Here is a 14,474-nt window from a genome sequence, read left to right on the forward strand (position 1 = left end):
GTCCCATTGTTTGGCCTCTTTTAGCCTCCTCTCATTTCCTTAATTGATATTCTAACTTCTTACCCTTTTCTTCAAGCTCCCAACCTCATCACCCTCAACCTCACACACCTGTGACTCTTAGCAAAGGACCTGACCCCAAACCCAGAGACCAGCCACAAGAATGCTTACTCTAGCTTTCCATTCAGCACCTCAAAGGTGCATGTACGACCTGGCCATCCATCACTGAGATCCAGGTGCCCTCCCCCACTATTTAGACCACCCTCTCCAGATTAGTCCCATTATCTCCAATCTCTTCCAGGGGGCTGTCTCTCCCTGAGTCGCTTCTCCCTTTGTATTGTCTCCTTCCCTATAATCTGCAGACACACGCTCATCTCTTGCTCCATAAAAACAAAACAAAAACAGCACCCTTAAAACGCCGACTCTCCTGGATCCTGTCTTGCTGCAGTTAACATTCTCTTTGTCTACTTCTGGTTCACTCAAATGTCTTTAAAGACTCACCGTTTTAATCCGCATTCTTCTGACTGCTTTCTTAACCCACTGTCATGAGCCCTCCGTCCCTACCCGACACCTCCCTGCTTTTTCCCCTCGGTGAAATCCTAGTGGACAAATCCCATGAGCACCTTGTCGTCTTAATTCCGCTGCATGGAGTGTGTTTATTTGATTCAGTGTCTTCTTGAAATTCTGCTCTCTTTCACTGGCTCTTGTGACGACTGGCTCCCTGTTCTCCTTCCACCTCCCTGGCCTCAGCCCGCCCTGTCAATAAATGAGGGTGTTGGCTCTGTATTAGGCTGACCCGTTCTCTGAATAACTTTACCCACATTAGTATGCTGCTCAATCTCAAATACTGTCTCTCCAGCCCAGGCTCATGTGCCCAGTATCCTTTTTGATGCCCGCATTTCAGATTTATCCTTTCCAGAGCTAAGCTCAATAGAAGTGAGATAATGTAACATAATGGTCAAAAATTCCAAATTCTAAAATTAGAATGATTTCAAGCCCTGGTTGGCCACTCTTCTACTATATGACCTTGGGAAAATCATGTACATCTTTCAGAGCCTCTGTATATTTTTACGGAGAATGGGAATCACAGTGGTACTGCCTTCCTAAAGTAGTTGCATGCATTTAATGAGATCATTCGTGTAACTTGGTCCAGCACATAGAAGCACTCAATGACGCAAGCCATAGCTACATTATTCTCAGCTTCACAGTCATCAAAATTACTACCTGTGTTAGTCTGGGTACTTTAAAGAACCAAATCCACAGAAACTCATGTATAAGAGAGAGAGTTTTGTATATAAAGGTTAAGTGCACATCAAGAAAACATCCCAACCCAATGCTACCCAAACCCACAAGTCCAACATTAACCCATTAACCCGTATTTCCAACACCAATCCACAAAGTCCTCCTCCATCTCACAAAACACACACTATGATGCCAACTGCAGGAGGAAAGCCGGGTCAGTGAACATGTAATCATCTCAGCACTGGCAGGGTCTCCATACTGCTTCTCTAGCACCCAGGTCTGCATCAGGGTAGGTTCATGCAATTTCTCCTCGGGGATGTGTTGCAGGAAGTGAGCCATGCCAGCTGAAGCAGGGAACTGGCTAAGGCAGCTTCACGCTGGTCCAACCATCACAAAGCAAGAGACCCGAGAACTCGAAAGATGAGGCTCACCAAGCCATTTATCCCTCTGCCCTTCAATTTACCCCACATGTGTTTATCAGCCAGGTTGGCACAATAAACTACCTAACTACCATGTAGGTTACCTGCTGTCCCAATACTGGTGAGGTAGTAGCAGGCAGCATGGTTTAGAACTGATGTGGGTTTCAAGAAACCAGAGTTCAATGAGCTAGCTATGGCTTGGGCTCTGAAGCTCCTGCCAATTCTAAACACCATGCTGAGGTTTTCATAGATAAATTCACCACATGATAATGACTATAGGTTTTATCCTAAAGACAATAGGGGTTTGTGTTTGACAGGCTTCTCTAGATAAACAAAACCAAAATGCTAATAATTTCATATATACTTATACAGATAGATAGCTATATAACATAAGAAATAAACAGGAAATTAAATTATAAAGCAGTATAGATGGCTAAGTTCAACTCACTCCTGTGAGACACTGGCAGTCCTTCAAGTCTTGAGGGCCGCCGGGTAGTCCTCTGTAGAGCAATTCAGTCTTTCCGGGCACAGGCAGCAAACAGCAAGGCAGGTCACCAACAGTCAGCCAGCTGACAGGGTCCGACAGACCCCAGCTCAAGAGATGTAAATTCCAATGGTGTGGCGAAGCAGGTCTTGAAGGAACCTCAAATTACAGCAATTACAGTAACACAGTCTATGGGTTAGGTGTCCCACAGGTAGTGTAGCTTGCAAATTGAGGCAAAGAACAAGCATGGCAGCTGCACACTGGTTCAATGATCAAAGAGCAAGAGACAAGAAAGGCGAGGCTCTCCCAGCCATTTATCTCTCCGCCCTTCAATTAATCCCACATGTGTTTTTCGGTCAGGTTGGCACAATAAACTACCTGCCTCATGGTTTGTAGCAGAGAAGTGACAAGATCTGATTTATATTTTAGGTAAAAAAAACATTCTGGTTTAAATGTGGAGAATGAATTGGAGCAAAGAATGATGAGAGGCAAGAACACCCCCACCCCACCCCAGGAAACAACTGCAGAGGGTGGGAGATTGAGGAGTTTGAGGTCCCAAACCAAGAGATAGAAAGTTAAAAAGAGGAGCAAGTTTGAGAAACAATTTGGGTCCTTGGAATGATGAGTTCTGGAGCCGGATCAGCTGCAAGGGTTTCGATGTAAAGAAATAAGCTGGCACCATCAGGGCTGAGCTAGCTGGCTCCTCAGACAGAGTCTCACCCGGTGGCCTTCCACTGGTGAATCCACGACATTCTGACAGGGCATCCTGCAGACTGAGACGCATGGTGAAGCTGAGAGTTGTGGTATCATATAGATTTTAGGGTGGCTTTGATGTTGCTAAATCTCCTAGACACTGACATAAAAACCAGGCCAATTTCTTTCTTAATTAAGTATTCCACGTGGAATAGATGATTTTGTAACTGATCGGCACAGTGTTTTCGTTTAGGATAACCATCTTGGGAAGCCACGTGAAAAGTAAAAGTTGGTGTGATCCTAATTTCTGAGCAAAGGGGCTTTCTTCGGATGATCTTCATGGCCAATGAGGGCCTCACACTGTAACTGCCGGAGGCATTCTCCGTGTCGTAGGAGGCACTGTCGCACTGTCTAACAGGATCCTCCTTTTTATGGGCACCAAGCAGACCTTTCCCCTTCTAGAGGGACACTTCACTCAGAGCACAGGGAGGTGACGGATTTTAGCATTGTAATTTGGAATAAACATTGACTGGCCCGTGATGTCAAGCCAGGGATAGGCTTCAGGAAGATGACGCGCATCTTCTCTCTGGGTCATAACTTTGAGTCTCCTGCTGGGTCTATACTTGAGACAACAGGTTTGAAGTTCACTCTTCCATTGTCGGTTCTCATGTAAAGGATGAATGAGTCGGGAAAGGATTGCCATCCATCTGCCCTAATGGAGTTTCTTTTCCTTTCCAGCCCCCAGCTGAGAATGTCCTTCATTGTCTTCTCTACTCGAGGAACAACCTTAATGAAGCTGACAGAAGACAGGTGAGGATGCCCCTCGCCCCTGTCCATAGAGTGCACCTCTGCCTGAGGGTTTGTGGTTGATGGTGATGGAAACATACACGCAGTCAACAACGTTGCATGGACAGCTCAAGGACGCGGGTTGCGTGCTACACATCGTGACGTCACCCTGACCATCTCTGCTCACACTGCTTCGCTACAGTGACTCAGCCCCTCGCCCCCTAAGGTTCCCATTTGTGCTTGGACGTCCATGTTACCATTGGTATCTCATAGAGATCTCATAATTTTTCAAAAGGGTCCAAGACTCAAAGTAAACATCCATTCATGGAACTCCTCTGTGGTTTAAAGAGGAATTTGTGGTTTACCTTCTGTTCAAGGGTTAAAAGTTCTTTCCAGGCAATAGATTCAGCCATGCCTCCAGTTTCAATATATATACAGTAAGTCTGGTTTCCATTTGACTTTGAAAATCTGTTCCACACTCTTCCTCCTATTCTTCAAGATCCATCTTTGGGGTCTCCATCAAACCCTTCAGTAACGGTACCTGGGTACCATCATTTCTTCTGGGCTCACTGGAGAGGAAGTTATCATTCATGGAGGCAATTAGACTACTTGCAATTCATTGTCATGTCCAATTTCGGTATCTCCTCATCCTTGGTTGCTCCAGGCGGATAGAGACCAATTGTATGCTCAGTGACTGGAAGCAGACACGCTTTGAAGACCTCCTTTTGAGCTTCCTGATTCCTTTTGAGATCTGGGTCTCGGTGCTAGCTTTCACTCATCACTCACCTTCATTTATTAAGTCCAATCAGTTAAATAATTAATAATTAAGCACTTTCATAATTTAAACCCTTGAGCGTTGCACATTTGCCGGCTCACTCTCTGACGACCATTGACAGAAGCCTCTCATGTTGATGAACTTTTACAAATGACCTTGGAAGTGATGCTGAGCTAAATCTTTTAGTTGACGGATGCCCCAGTCTGCTCAAAAATGTCAGCAAAAAATAATTCGTATGGGTGATATTTTCATGTATTTCAATTGGATCCTTCTGTGGGTTAACATTTCTGACATGTACGTGGACTGTGAGAGAGGTAAGCACTCTTGAGAGAGTACCGTGCAAATTAACCAAGGGAGGGAACAGAAAGGCAGGGCTTATGACCTTGACATAAGAGGACGTTCAACTCGGGCGTGGAAACAGATTCCCGGCGTCAAAGAATGGGCTTAACGAAAATGTTACTTTGGGCTTCACCACATTTTTGCCGGCAACGGAAAGCTGCGGCAAACACAGAGAGGTCTGCCGTGTGTTCCCAGTTAGACGATATCCGGGGGAGGGAGGCGACAGGTTTCCTGTTAATGACACGTCCCTCACTGTGTTTCAAAGTTCACATGAGGGAAGCCTGGGGCTGGGGGCTGACCGGTGAAAGGGACATGTTGGAAAAAGGAAGGAAGCGGGCAAGTTCAGAGTCGACAGCACATCCTTTAAAGGATGGAAAAGGCTCTGAGCCTTTTTTTGTACCAAGTGAACAAAACCCCAAATACATCAAGTTGATTCTGAGACATGGGGGCCCCTGTGTAGGGTCTCGGGGCGTGAAATCTTTTGGGGTCAGATAGCCTCATCTTGAGGTGTGGCTGGTGGACTGGAAGCACCGACCTTGAGATTAGTAATCCAACACTTACCCAACCGCACCCCCAGGGCCCCTTCTTGCATCCTAGTCAGGCTAAACAAGAACATGTCCACCTGCTCCAACGGAGCCACAAATTTGACTTAAAGGCACAGCTTGGAAGAGATCTGTTCGTAACCCAAAGATGGCCTGCATCCCTGTCCGTAAGAGAGGTGTTAGCATCCCTTGTGACAGTTGCGATAACGTACAGACTTAAACCTGCTCAGAAAGAGCACCTGGCTCAGCAGAGAAGCCTCTCATGAGAATGAGATTTTGAGGAAATCAACACAAATGACAACAAAGGTGCACTTGCCTCCATTTCTTGGATCAAACATTCATGGGAAGCTTGAGGACATAGAATAGAGTAACATGTAAAAAGAATAAACATGAGGTAGAATTAGAATGCCTTCTATGCTAAGCACTTCACATGTAATTGCTTATTTACGCTGATGTAGTTTTTGGTTCTTCAGCATCTGATAGGAGCTCTGTGGTCATATGAGTCAATGTTTTACACGCATTGCAGATTTTTCTCTAGTTGTTTTCAATATTTTTCATTGTGTTCAGTTCCCCGTAGTTTGAAACAGCATGGGCATTGCTTTCTTAGAATTCATCCTATTTTTAATAAATCGTTTTACTGGGGAATTGTATACAACTCTTATCACAATCCATTGTGTCAAGCATATTTGTACATTTGTTGCCATCATCATTTTCAAAACATTTTCTTGGTACTTGAGCCCTTGGTATCAGCTCCTCTTTTTTTCCCTCCCCCGCCCTCCGATCCCTCTTGAACCCTTGATAATTTATAAATTATTATTGTTTTTTCATGTCTTGCACTGCCTGATGTCTCCCTTTATCCACTTTTCTGTTGTCCATCCCCCTGGGAGAGGGTTACAGGTAGATCACTGTGATCTTTTCCCCCTCTCTTCCCACACCTTCCCCTTACCTTCCTGGTATGGCTCCTCTCAATATTTGTCCAGAGGGGTTTATCTGTCCTGGATTCCCTGTGTTTCCAGCTCTTATCTGTACCATGTATATGCCCTGGTCTAGCCAGATTTGTAAGGTAGAATTAGGGTCATGATAGTGGGGGAGAGGAAGCATTAAAGAACTAGAGGAAAGCTGTATGTTTCATCGGTGCTATACTGTACCCTGACTAGCCTGTCTCCTCCCTGTGACCCTTCTGTAGGGGGATGTCCAATTGCCTAAAGATTGGCTTTGGGCTTCCACTCTGCATTCCCCACCCATTCACATTGACATGATTTTTTGTTCTGGGTCTTTGATGCATGATACCTGGTCCTATTGACACCTTGTGATCACACAGGCTGGTGTGCTTCTTTCATGTGGGTTTTGTTGCTTCTCAGTTAGATGGCCGCTTGTTTATCTTCAAGCCTTTAAGACCCCAGACACTAGATCTTAAAATAGTGGGGCACCACCAGCTTTCTTCACCGCATTTGCTTATGCACCCATTTGTCTTCAGCAAGAGTGTCAGGAAGGTGAGCATCTCAAGATGCTGGATTATTAAAAAAAAGTTCTTGTGTTGAGGGACTACTTAAGTAGAGGCCCAATGTCTATCTACTACCTTAATACTAAATCTATAAATATATGTACATGGATCTATTTCCCTACCATCCTATATAAATATATTTAAATGTATACATGCCTGTATTTAGATCTCTATAAATGCCCTTTGCCTCCTAGTTCTTTCCTCTATTTCCTTTTACTTTCCTCTTGTCCCACTATCATGTTCAACCTTCATTTGAGTTTCAGTAATTCCTCTTGGTTACTTTGCCTTTGATCACACCCTACCAGGCCCCCTACACCCTCCTCACCATTGATTTTCGGTTACTTGTTGTTCCCTTGTCCCTGAGTTTGTTTAACACCCACTTCCTTTCCCCTGTCTCCCCCTCTCCCATGTCCCCTGGGACTGTGGGGTCCCGTTGTTTTCTTCTCCAGCTTGTTTATCCCACCCGTGTTATCTAAATAGACATGCAGAGATAATCATATGTGCAGACACAAGACAGAGCAAAACAAAACAACAAAAGAAAATAAAACAATAACAACGACAAAAAGCGAAAGAAAGTAAAGCCTATAAATAGTTCTGGGTGTGTTGCCCATTAGGAGTGTTTTCCAGTCAAGTTCGATGATGGGGTGCCACACCCTGGCCCCACACCCTGTTTTTGGTGTTCCCTGGGGACTTCATTGCTCTGTTCCCCTTGCTGTTCTGTTGCACCCCCTCAGTGTTTCGCTTTAGTGTGGTAGGGTCAGATTGGGCACAATTCCCCACACTATCTCTGTGTTGTCCCCATAGCCCTATGGGTCATTGAGGGACATAGTGTCTTGGGGCGGGGCCAGCCCTACAGTCCTCTCTGTGCATTGGGTGCTCCGAGTGGGAATATCTTCCTCAGGGCTTGGTGGGCCAGGATGTGCTCCACTCTCTCCCTCCCCCTCATTTGTTCCTGTGTGCTCTGATCAGACATGTCTCTCTCCCTGAACAGTAGCTTCAGTGTTGTCCTCTTAAGTGAATTCTTCTGGGGTAAGGTGGGGCGGGGGGTGGGGGGGTGGGGGTTCTGTCCACTTAGTTGGGATTGGAGCAGCCCCTCAGGCCTCTCTATCAGTTCCCTGCTTCATGCCGGTGTGTTGTGTTCTCATCTTGGAGCACCGGGTTGAAATCTGGTCCCTCTTTCCCTGTGGTGATATAAACCACACCCTCCCCTTGGGCGGGTTAGTGCCCTGTCCCCCGGCTACCCATGTCCCAGTTTTCACTTTATTGAGCTTCTAGAAACTTTAAATTTATGTATTCAATCAAATTTGGGAATCTGGAGCCTCTCCCCCCACCATTCATATCTTGTCTCCTTCTAAGACACCAGTGACATAATTGCTAGATTTTCTGATATTTTTCCAAATGCCCTTGAAGTTCTGTTTATTTTTCAAAACATTTAATCCCTGTTCTCCGATGAGATCATTTCTACTTATCTTCAAATTTGCTAACTCTTTCTTCTACCATCCCTTGAAATTTTTTATTGCAGATAAAAGTTTGTTAGTTTTCAGTCCTAAACATAATGTTCAGTTCTTTAAAAACAAATGTGTTTTTCTGCTAAGAACTTCTGTCTTATCCTGTAACTGTGTTTATATCAGAGCATGGTTATTATATAAAAACAACAGCAACAGAAAGCCTCCCTGCTGTTGAGTGAATTTCGACTCATAGCGACCCTAGAGGGTCGAGCAGCACTACCATTGGGGCTTTCCAAGACTGTAACTCTTTATGGGAATAGAAAGCCGGGAGGTGGCTGGTGGTTTCAAACTGCCGACCTTGTGGTTAGCAGCTCAGTGCGTAACCCATTACACCCACACCACGGGGGCGTCTCCTAGTTACTCTAGCCACTAAAAAGCCTTTGATCATTTTAACATTTCAGGATTGGCACCCTAATGACATTTTTCAAAGAATTGTTAGCATTTTCTATTTTCTATCATTGTTCATATTTTCTAGATGTTCTGTCGTGTCTCATAATCTTAGATTCTCTCCTAGAGATTTTGAATACTGCGTGGTCTAGATTTGGGGATGTGTTCAGACCCTGCTTAGATCCAGACCGGAGACCTCCCTCCTCCTGTCAATGGTGCCGTCAATGCCACTTCACTGTTTTGGTTTAAGGCTTCGCTGAGCTCCTCTGGAGCCGCCCTGCATGTAGAACTCAGCAATGAGTCTGGAATCCACACAGCCTGATATAAAGGTCCCCTTCTCTGACTCCTCTCCCGGCTTCCCCACACGACCTGCCCCACAAAGGGCCCCTTTCCAGGCCTCCTAACCAGAAAAATGGGGTTTCTCTTTGCGTTTGGCCACCCACCCTGCTGCCAAGCCATTTTCCACCGAGAGTGGCCTTGGAGGAAATCCAGGCGCAACTCAGGATAAATAAAAATGGAGATGCACACCCTCTTTGAACCCCAGAGGGCCTTTTGTCCAGTTCCGGGCAGGGAGTGGGGGTGGGGTGGGGTGGGCCTTGATTTTGCAGATGAGATCCAAGGCTATTTTTCTGTTCCTGGAGTCCATCCGCAGTTTAAAGCCCAGGAGGAAGCCATGTGGGAGGTGTGCATGGGTGGGGGGACGGCCTGGTCCCTGAGCTTTGGATGGGTGGCTTGCCTAGGTTTACACCCTCCCCTCCTGCCCACCTACTTCGTTCCCTTTTTCAGACCCCTTGACTGGCTGCTTCGTTATTTGGTCCCGAGTGTTCTGTTGTAACCCACTGCTGACGTAAGCAGTGGTGATCTATCTCCCTGCGTCTTGGATGCTGTTCCTTCAGTGTTATAGTTAATGACCTTCACCAGTATTCCGGATGTAGAGTCAGGATTCTATCCCAGTCAAGCCCGCTGCACTAGATTCATGGTGCTCTCCCGAGATTGCTGCGCTTCATCGGTTTATCAAATAATCCATCAATCGTAACAGATTGTATAGGCATTTCATTAGCAAAAGAGGGTGCCTACGTTGCTTTAAATGCTGATCAAATCAGTCATTTCAGTGATAACTATCACATATGGTTTCCCCAAAACTCCGTGGATAGCCTTATTCCTGACCTCAACTCCAAACATTTCATCATTTGGAAATAAACTCATGTCAAAGAAGGCCAGTCATTCATTAAATGAAACTAGAGCAAGGAATAGATGTCTAATAAGTCTATCAAATATATTTTGGGCATCTATTAACACACTTTTTTTCTTTCACCTACTAATCCAGTGAAAGTGTTACAAAGATTTTACAGAGATTTAGTCATATTTGTATTGCACAGGTTATATTAATGTTGTATTATTCTTCCGATGTAGATCTTAATTGCTGAACTCTATATTCTGTATAAATGTATTATTGCTATTCATAATTATGTTTGGGCTACCATTGACCTTTTGTGGCTATCTTCACTGTGCATGGTTTTAGCTGTTTCATTTTATTAAATATTTAAATCACCACTTTTTCTAGAATTTATCCTGATGTAAGCTATAAGAACCAAATCCAGCTTTCATTCCAAAGTGATTAGCCCAGCGGTTCTTAACCTGTGGGTCGTGACCCCTTTAGGGGTCAAACGACCCTTTCACAGGGGTCACCCGATGCATAACAGTAGCAAAATGACAGTTCTGAAGTAGCAAGGAAAATCATTGTATGGTTGGGGGTCAGTCACCACAGCATGAGGAACTGTATGAAAGGGTGACGGCATGAGGAAGGTTGAGAACCACAGGATTAGCCCGTTTTCTCCAACACAGTTGGCTCAATAATTAAGCCCTTCTATAGACGTGGGTCTATGACTGCATTTTCTACTCTACTGCACTGTTTTTCTGTTTGGTCCTAAACTAGAACCATGCAGTTTCAATTAGTTTTATTATCTGGAGGACAAGTTCTTCACTTCTAACCTAGAGCAACAATCTCTTTGGTATTTCGTTTTTTGGCTACCATGTGTATTTTAAATCATCTTCTTGTTCTAAGTTACTTGGGGGGGGGGATTTTGTGTGTGTGTGTGTGTGTGTGTGTGTGTGTGTGTAGGTCCCCACTGTTGCAGGATTGTGGACCTCACAGTTATTTGCCTTTGGGGCCTCTAACTCCTGCAAATCTTCCAGGGTCTTGCCCGACTTCCATCATATTTTACTTCCTCTTACTGTACATTGCCTTCCCCTTCAGCGAAATTAACATGGTCTACCGACTAGCCTCCCTCTCTTCTCTCCCCACCCACAATACCCTTCAAAGAGTGGTTATTTTAGTACTAAAACCTTTTCTTGGCTTTTTATAATAGTGGCTTCATAAACATTTTCCCTTTTGTGATCAACTACAATCACTCAGTATATTGTCCTCTAGGATCCAGTGTGTGAAGAGGTGTTTCGGGAATTCTTCGTTAGTCTTTAGCATTGCCGGTAGCATTCCATGTGTCTGTATAACAGCCTTTACTTATCGCTTCTTCCAGTGATGGGCATTTAGATTGTTTCTGTCGCTTTGCTCTTGTGAATAGTGCTGCAAGGAACATAGGTGCGCTTATATCTCCTTGTGTTGCATCTCTTATTTCTTTAGGGTCTATACTAAGTGGAGGAATTGTTGGATCCTCTGTTATTCCCATTCCCAACTTTCTAAGGCAGCACAATACCCTTCCCATGGTGGCTACACTGTTTTACAGCCCCACCAGCAGTGCGTGAGGGTTCAAGGCTCAGCACGCCCTTTCAGTATCTCTTGCTTTCTGGGTTTTCTTTGGCTTTGTTTTGGTTTGACCTTTGTGATTCATGCTGGGGTGAGGTGATAATCTCATAGTTGTTTTGATTTGTGTCTCTCCACTAGCTAATGAACATGAGCATTTCTTCATATGGTGGTCGGCCACCTAAATGTCTTCTTAGATGAGGATTCGATTCATGTCCTCTGCCCACTTTCCAAATGGGTTGTCTCTTTTCTTTAAAAAAGCTTGTATTGTTCATTGAGTGGCAATATTTGTCTTTTTCTTGTTGATGTGTTTTATAAATTTTAGAGCTTAGTTCCTCATCTGACATGTTACTTCCAGAAATGTTTTCACAGTTTGCGGGTTCTCTTTGTGCTCTTTTGGTGACGTTTTTTGGTTGCTCATATGCATCCTAGTCATCTAGTTTGTCTTGTGCTGTTGTGTTTTCATTATGTTTGATGGTACATTTATAGAGCCTCTAGGTCTTCTCCTATTTTTTCATTGATAATGTGTATATTTCTAGGTTTTACATTTAGGTCTCTGATCCATATTGAGTTGAGTCTTTTATATGGTATATATAAGGGTCTTATTTCATACTTCTGCAAATGGATATCTAGTTTTGTAAGCAGCATTTGTTAAAGAGATTATGTCTTCCCCATTTAATGTTCAGTCCTTTTGTCAAAGGTCAGCAGTCTCTAGGTACATGGATATACCTCTGAATTCTAAATTCTGTTCCATTGATCTGTGGATCTATCATTGTACCAGGACTACACTGTTTTGACCCCAATGGCTCTACAATAGGTTTTCAATTTGGGAAGGGAAAGGCCTCCTACTTTGTTCTTCTACTTTCCTAGTGCTCTGCTTATTCAGGGTCTCTTTCCACGTATGCTAATGATTAGCATTTCCATCGCTTTAAAGAGTGGTAAAGAATCTGGATCATGACTGCATTATGTCATTAGATCACTTCGGGTAGTGTTGACATTTTCACGTCGCTACTTTCTTAGCAGGGTATAGACTTCCATTCATTGGGTCTGTATTTGAATTGTGTGCAAAGTAGAGATAACTTGAGCAGCAGTGATATCTCATATATATTATGACTCTTCTTATTTAAATATGTAAGCCACTTCTCTTTTATATGCTTCAGTAAGGTTTCATTGTTTTCTTCAGTTAAGTTTCATAGGTGTTAATTTTTTTCCTATGGATATTGACATTTTGCTTGCATTGTGAATGATTTTTTATTTCTAAACTCTTGCTACTTAGTACAGATCAGTAAATCAATAAATTGAGATCACTAATTTCTATTGAACTCCACAAAATTGTTTTAAACATTTGCATGAAGTCTATGATTCCAGCCCCCTACCACCAGCAGAATAGGTGGAGAAACATTTGGTTTGAGGGAAAGTATCAATTACCTCTTTCTTTTGTTTTTCCCCCATAAGTTTATGAATTCAAACAGTTTTCAGCTGATTTTTGGTATGGTTTTTCAATGAAATGATTCTATTATCTCTAGTTAATGAAAATTCTATATTATTTTCTAATATTGATAATTTCATCATCTTGTATATCTAATTACATTGGCTAAAATGTTCAGAGCTTAATGTGAGTGGCTTGCAGTTCAGTTATTCATGTTAATGGAGATCTACTTCATTAAGATATTTTATCTATTATATTAAATTATGATTCTTCAATTGTGTGTTTATTAAAGTGCTTATCTAAAATATACATTAAATTTTATTAAATAGTCCTTTATCATATCAAGATAGTACCACTCCCTGTCAGTAGTTTCTTGTACTGCAGTGGTTTGCAAGTTGCTGTAATTCTGGAAGCCATGCCAGCAGTATTTCAAATGCCAGCAGGATTTCAGGGGAGTTTCCACACTAAGAGCAGATGAGGAAGAAGTAACACGCTGACCACCTCTGAGGAATTAGCCCCTGATGGGCTTATGAACAGCAGGGGCACATTGTTTGATATAGGGCTACAAGATATGCCCCTCAACTGGGAAGGCATTAAATTTACAAATTGGGAAGAATTGCCTCCTCAAAGTAGAGTCAACTTTAATGTTGGAGCCAAGTTTTGGGGGCCATCATTTGCTGATGAGGCACAACTTTAAATAAAAGAGACAGAGGCAAACATCCACTATGATTGGAATATGCCAAGTGTGAATCAAGGAAAGTTGCAAGTCATCAAAAATGATTTGGAATGCATAAAGACCAGTATCTTATGCATTAAAGAGCTGAAAAGGATTGGTCGTAGCCATTCTGAGTCAGGCAATCATAGAGTTTACTATGTCTGGCATGAAAAATTCAAGAGACATGGTGTTACATTCATTATTTTAAAAGATTATTTCAAGATCTATCTTGAAGCACAATGCTGATTGTGATAGGATGATATATGCTTATCTGAAAATTCAGTTAATACAACTATTACTCAAATTTACACACCAATCACCAAAGCTAGTGATGAAGAAATAGAAGAGTTCTGCTACCACAATCTTCATTCTGAAATTAAGCCAACTTGCCATTAAGATGTATTGATAATTGGAATTTGAACGTTGGAAACAAAGAGGATCGGTCATTAGACTGTGTGGCCTTGCGAGCAGAAGAAAGCTGAATATCCACAATAGAATTTTGCAAGAGCAGTGACTTCTTCACTGCAGATATCGCTTTCTAACCTCGCCAACAAGGACTCTATGGCCCTAGATTGATGCAATACTCAGGAGTCAAATTAAAGTTATCTATAGGAAGATATTATGAAATAGCAGATCATCAGCCCAAACTAGGACAAGGGCCAACTGTGGAACAGACCATGAATTGCTCACATAAAAATTCAGGTGGAAGCTGAAGGAAATTAAAATAAGTCCATGAGAGCCAAAATACAACCTTGAGTATATCCCACCTGAATTTAGAGACCATCTCGAGAACAAATTGATGCCCTGGGCACTAATGACAGAAGCCCTGGTGAATAATAAGATGACATCCACAGCATCACCCATGAAGAAAGTAAACGGTCTTTTAAAAGACA

The 14,474-nt window shown here is 43.0% G+C and overlaps 1 protein-coding gene across 3 annotated transcripts in view; it reads left to right on the forward strand.

Moving 5' to 3' along the window:
• ANTXR1 (ANTXR cell adhesion molecule 1) overlaps positions 1-14,474 on the forward strand; it is a 258,758-nt gene that overhangs the window by 36,778 nt on the left and 207,506 nt on the right. For all 3 annotated transcript variants that reach the window (XM_075535944.1, XM_075535946.1, XM_075535945.1), the window contains exon 3: positions 3,574-3,645. In XM_075535944.1, coding sequence (XP_075392059.1) covers positions 3,574-3,645 — 72 coding nt within the window. The remainder of the gene's footprint in view (positions 1-3,573; positions 3,646-14,474) is intronic.

The sequence above is a fragment of the Tenrec ecaudatus genome, chromosome 17 (genome assembly GCF_050624435.1).
Source record: "Tenrec ecaudatus isolate mTenEca1 chromosome 17, mTenEca1.hap1, whole genome shotgun sequence".
Classification (NCBI taxonomy): Eukaryota; Metazoa; Chordata; class Mammalia; order Afrosoricida; family Tenrecidae; genus Tenrec; species Tenrec ecaudatus.